The sequence below is a fragment of the Callionymus lyra genome, chromosome 15 (genome assembly GCF_982586985.1).
Source record: "Callionymus lyra chromosome 15, fCalLyr1.hap1.1, whole genome shotgun sequence".
Lineage (NCBI taxonomy): Eukaryota > Metazoa > Chordata > Actinopteri > Syngnathiformes > Callionymidae > Callionymus > Callionymus lyra.
In genome coordinates, this window is record NC_141832.1 from 16,457,913 (window position 1) to 16,463,912 (window position 6,000).

The 6,000-nt window shown below is 41.3% G+C and overlaps 1 protein-coding gene across 2 annotated transcripts; it reads left to right on the forward strand.

Moving 5' to 3' along the window:
• Nucleotides 1-157: 157 nt before the first annotated feature.
• LOC148065131 (uncharacterized) lies at nt 158-3,703 on the forward strand. 2 transcript variants are annotated; one of them, XM_087809192.1, is made up of 3 exons: nt 158-621; nt 1,211-1,328; nt 2,512-3,701. In XM_087809192.1, exons 1-3 carry the CDS (start codon nt 605-607, stop codon nt 2,734-2,736), a joined length of 360 nt encoding a protein of 119 aa, XP_087665318.1. In that variant the 5' UTR covers nt 158-604; the 3' UTR covers nt 2,737-3,701. The 2 variants fall into 2 exon arrangements, with proteins under 2 accessions (XP_087665318.1, XP_087665319.1); XM_087809193.1 differs by lacking the exon at nt 158-621 and adding an exon at nt 911-1,095 and having other exon boundaries at nt 2,512-3,703.
• Nucleotides 3,704-6,000: the final 2,297 nt, after the last annotated feature.

A 6,000-nucleotide genomic window follows, 5' to 3' on the forward strand; every position in this document is an offset into this window, starting at 1 on the left:
CGTCTCAATGGTATCAGGAGTGGAAAACTATTCGCTCTGTATCGTAAAGTCGACGCTATTTCCATCTCTTTTACGTTGAAAGTAATTTGACGGGATGAAAAATAACGAGTCTTGCGTGAAGGCACCATTGTGTTTTGTGCGCAGCCGCAGTAGCATGTAAACAGCGGCTAGCGCTTGCATTTGCCGACTCTGACGGCGGAAAGACGAAATAATCTCCAACTTCTGTTTTAATCTCATTTTATTTTCCACGGTAGTCTTCTGAACTAAATCATAGTTTTACTGCGATTATTTCGCCAACCAGAAACCCAGGGGGCACCGAGGAAACATCAAGCTAGCGGCGTTTACTTTGTCATAGAGCGTTAGCTTGTTGCTATATGCTAAATGCATTAGCTCGCAAAAATATTAATAATTCAAAAGTGATATAAAAACGTATTTATTTTTCCTGTAGTCGACATGGGCAACTTTATCACATAAGTGTGAGGTTTTGAGTGGGTGTTATAAAAGTCAGGAGATAGACCGTCGACTGAAGAGGAGGAACCGGGTCCAGACGTTCTGGGCCGGAGACAAAAAAAAGAGTTGAAATCGATGCTCTCAGGGTCGTGACATGTTGACTGAGGACAGGTACGTGACAAGAGGACAGACTTATATTATATTATATAAGAACATAACTATCTACATCCTCAGGGGGTGGACAAGAAGTCAATGCTCCTCTACAGCTCTCTTTTATATCAACAATAATATACAAACAACAACTACTAAGAGGCTATATTTGACTTTGTTTGTTGTCACATGAGTAACAGAGTTCTCTTGGTATGTGAATCTGTACTTATGTAAAGAGCTGCATCAAGTATGGATAGTATAGACTCAGGATGAGAGGGATGTGTTTGAAACATACAATGGTTTTATCAGCACTAACATTAATGTTTAAAGAAGCCGTAGTGTAGGTTTGTCACTGACACAAACCAGTGTGTAGTTAAAGATGTTTACATGAAAATGGGGTGACCTATGTTTTAAAAGAATAAAAAAAATATATACACTTGGTTAGTTCAAACCCCATGTAAGGTGTAACTACAACAGCGGCTACAAAGAAATGAGGTGCATGATTTGACTCTATTGCGACCCCTTGTTTATGTGCAAAACTTCTATATCAAAGCTCTCACAACTGTTTTTTGAATGCTTTGTTACTAACGTGTTCATTGCCCACCAACAGGAAACGGCGGCGCTGTGGGGGCGATAATGACACCGGTCAACTGGCACCTCAGGCCAAAAGGAAGACCAGGGCTCAACCCCTCTCTCCCGAACCCGGTCGAGATGCATGCGACTCGAAGGTACCGACACGAGCCTTTTAGTTTTGTCACCATTATTATCATCTGAAGACAATGAAATAAAGAAGGAGTAGCTGTCAAAACTAAAATAATTCGGGTTGTAACTTTCTTTAAGTTGATTCAGACGATGATGAGATTGACTTTTATGGACCCCCCCATGGGAAACTACAGTCTGAAGTAAAAATACACAAATCTCTTCAGATGCTCAACACAAAAAGCAACGATGAAGCACTTGGTTCTATTTAAAGTTTGTGTCATCAGACCTATTTACCATCTACTTTTGAATATTTTAGTTTATTATAAACTTTGTCATCTTATTTTTAAGATTCTTTCTTGTCGCGCCGTGTTTTAGAATGAACGATGAGGAAAGTTATGTTGAGGCTCCAGCATTAAAACGGTGAACAAAACACACTGAAAAGCGGTTATATATAAAGTGTCTAGTGATTTAGGTGCCAGTCAGTGTGTATAGACATTTCTTCGCAATTTAATAGAATTGAATAATGTTGCTAATGTTGTAGTTGAGGCTGCTACAGCTGGGTTACCTTATTTTCTTTCCTTATAATCCTTTGTACCTTATTCTGGTTGTACTTGCCGAACTAGAACCAAGTTCATGTGCTACTAAATATCTGTCAAACTGTCATATATCTGTCACCACTCGTCTTATTAGTCGGTGCACCTTGTTGTCTCAAGAGTTTTTTATTGCCTTGAGGAAATGTATTTTAACACTGTTAAAAATATTAATGGACAGTGTGAAAAAATAAACTGTATAGTTTTGTAGAAGCGTTTAGAAGAATCAAGTAAATTACAACATATTTATGTATCATAGAGAGAACTTCATTTGTTTGATTAAATGTTAGAAAGTTAACAAAAAAAATCATCTTATTTATAAAAATCCAAAGCAAAATGTGCGTCTGTAACTCGTCTGAGATATTCACTGACATCTCAGAGCTCCAGTAGCAAACCACTGAACTTCAGTGGAACATGGTTTCACTTCTAGAAAGTGAGAGCCTTTTATTTTACACTCACCTGTGACTTCCGGGGGAAAACCTTCAATGTAAGTGCAGAGGTTTTTTTTCTGGGTGATTTTATAGGGATTTTTAACTGCCGTACTCCATCCTTGTGTTTTTTACCATTACATCCTGGAGTTGAACCGTCCACCATATGATCTCCGGACACTTCCTTTCAGGGATCAAACGGCGAGAGCGGCAGCGCCGGGAGTCCCGGCCACGCGGCCGAGGGCTTCGCCAGCCCGTGCGCCGTCGCCCCCGGCAGCCCGCCGAACCCGGGCCACTCGGACGAGGCCGGCGACCTCCCGAAGTCCTACCTGCAGATCAACCGCATCCTGAAGGAGGCGCACTTGCACAGCCTGCAGAGCCGAGGTCAGGTCCACAACGACCTCCTGTGCCTATAAGAGTCCTCCGGGGAAAGGGACTCGAAAAAACCTCGGGATCGGGAACGCCTCAAACGAGCGCCGGGGAGGTTTTTCACGCTGCTCACATCTTGTGACAAAAACCCTCTCGTCTCAATAGATAGAAACTGGTCAGCGTGACTAGATTAGTGTCCTAGCAAGCGCACCTGAGGTCCACCATCATGCAGGGTTCTTTAAAACCACTGAGCAGCTCTTGAAAAAGCTCCTCCTCACTCCTGCAGTCGGGCGACTAGAAAGCGTCCGGGCTTCTCGAGGAACCACTGAAAAGGAGCGAGACATCAATTTCAATCAAAGACTACATATTTACCTTTGTGCTCCAGATCAATCTTGTTAATTGGACGATGTCACGGAGGGGTCGACTGATGACTCCACCACGGGTCGTGTATCACGCAGCAGCGGGGGGGAGGGGAGGGGGAGGGGAGGGGGAGGGTCCGCCAAATAATCACCTTCAATGTGAAGCGATATCAGTGGTGAAGCGTCGTCCGATTCCTCCTCTATGCAGATAATATTTACAACCGGCACGTCGGGGAAAGTTCAAAGAGGTTCCCCCCCTGCATCGGCCATCAGTCGTCTGTGAGTAGATGGTTCCCTAGATGAACGTTCCCCCGAAGATTTAGTTCTCACTTCCTGGGTAGATAGAGCTTTTTAATTTGAATTGAGTCGATGACATTTGAAAATAAATGGATTATTTTTGCAATTATATATTTTGTAATTAGTGTACATGACATCAACATGCCTTTTATTGTTTTTGTACGTTCATTAAAGGATTCTTTTTTTTTTTTTTAATAATGTCTGAATCTCTTTTTTTTAAATATATGTGCAGCATTTTAAAGGAAATCAACTGGCAATGTCGCAATTCTATAAATGACCGATAGGGGGCAGCAAACTAAAGCCTGTTCCCTGACCTCGCGTCAGATCTGACCAGCCAGTCACATACATATGGATGATGTTTATCCTAAATCTGCTCCCACACACTCACAACCCATCGTCCTTCTGCGTCCGTGATGAATGTTTCCTCTCAGCACAGGGTTAAACTCACAGCGTCCTTGTTCCCTCGCTTCTCTATATGTGCATACATTGTTGTGAGTCGAGATCTGAAGCTCCCACTGTGTCCTTCCTCGTCTCTTGTCAGGGGGTTTTTGTGTTTGTCCACTTTTCACCTGAGCAGAGAAGAATCTCTCGTAACTGATGAGAAGGAAAAGAAGCGGAGACGCTCGGACACGTTGACCTTTTCCCACTGTCGCCGTCAGAGAAATCACAAAACGTTTATTTTATTTTGAAAAGGTAAATGCTTGGTTTTTAATTCTATCTTAAATATTTTCTTATCTTTAAATGGACACGTTTTAGTATTTTCTCCACTTTTTTACATCCTTGTATCGGTATTACAGTTTAATAATATTTCAATATTGAACTCTTAAATAAATCCCCTTTTTAATTCCTACGATATCATTTATCAAAACTGTTATTTTCACCCAATGAACTAGTCATAATATAAGTCTTGCTTTTATTACTTTTCTTTTTTAGGATCAAGTGGAAAAAGGCAAGCTTAATGGAACATAAAAGCACATTCATATGCTCAAAATGTTAAATATTTCTCCCTGTAATTCATTTTCTATTTTATTTATTTTGAATTTACCTTTTTTTTTCAGCACTTATTGTCCAGATTTACCTAGATTAACATTTTCTATTGTTATAGGATTTTTTTTTTTTTTAAGATGCTGGTGGATGCATTTTTATTTTCTATTATTAGGATTTTAAGATATATTTCCCATTTCCTAAAATATTTTGTTTCAGTTCCCACTATATGTTTGCTATAATAAATGTCGTCAATTCATTCTTAGTATAATTCGTCCACTTAGTTTCTAGTAAGAAAAAATAAAAAAGTTATTTCGTGTAGTAAAAGACAGGATTTTTTTTTGTTGCATATAGTAAAAAATATCCAAGATTCTTCTTTTTTGTTGTTGTGGTGAAGTGGAATAAGAGCCAATCAGCAGGCAGCCATCTTTGACGCCATCTTGCTTTTGCAAATGAGGAAAAGATCAAATCAAGAAAGGTGTGCAGGTAAATAAAAAAGTGCTTTATACAAAAATGAACATCTCAAAATAAAAGTAACAACGTCAAAACATTTCCCCCTGAATACCGAATTTTTATATTTTAGTTTGTTTTACATTTGTACTTTTATGACTTCAGGACTGAAATTAATCTTTAAATGTACTTAATTATTTTCTGTTTGTGCTATTTCTATGTTGCTTACAGTTAAAACAAAAAAAAAAGTTTAAAGAGTATTTTAGAACTTTTCGCTTTCTATTCCATTCGTGTGGGGCTGGAGTCTATCCCAGCTACCTGGGGCAAATAGCAAGGGATGGTGGAAAGGTTGTCAAACCACTACACACATCGACAACCACCGGTCAACAGTCGACCTCCGTATGAGTTTTAGGGTTGTGGGAGGAAACCAGAGTCGCCCGGAAGGAAGAATCCTCGCGAACGGGACGAGCTCGCGTTCTGTTGGACTCCCCGGGGTTGACGTTGAAATTCCAGCGCGGACGCGGACACCGATCCGGTCGCTCCTGCCAGACTGTGATCTGGACTATATTTGGGCAGCTGCTGCCTGGCATGAGACTGTGACTGGGCTGGCGTCGAAGCTCGCGCTGACTCGTCCTCACCAGCCAACACAAACATCTGCTTTCCCTCCCCACTTCTACACAGTGCAATATCAAACAACACAGCTACGACCCACCCTCCCTCCCCCCTCCTCTGGCCATCCCAAAGAATTAATGACCCACCAAGAACATTAGCGGTGGCCTATTGCTCCGTCCTGGCTGGAGCCGGGATTAGAGGAGGCCTGGGCAGGAGAGCAAGGAGAGGGAAGGGTCAGCGAGTCGGGATGATGGAGCAGCGGCTCCAGTTCGTTCCATGTTAGAAACGCTCGTGATGAAATCATCTTATTGTGCTTCACAACTCTCAGCAAAGCTTGGACGCCCAGTCTTTTTTTTTTTTGCTGATCTTGCAGGAAAAACTGCAACAGAATTTCTTGTGATGCAGATGATCTGAAACATGATCCGTAGAGTAGCGTTATAGCTAGTCGCTGTCTCTTCCCCTAACTAGCTAGGACATTATTTAGGGTCCTCGACTTTGTAAAGGGTGGAAAAGTTGCGAGATTTACTGTAATCCCAGCTGTCGTGTAGATGTGTGTTTTTGGAAACCCTAGTATGTGAGTTTATTCAATCTCCACCTCATTTTTTTTTT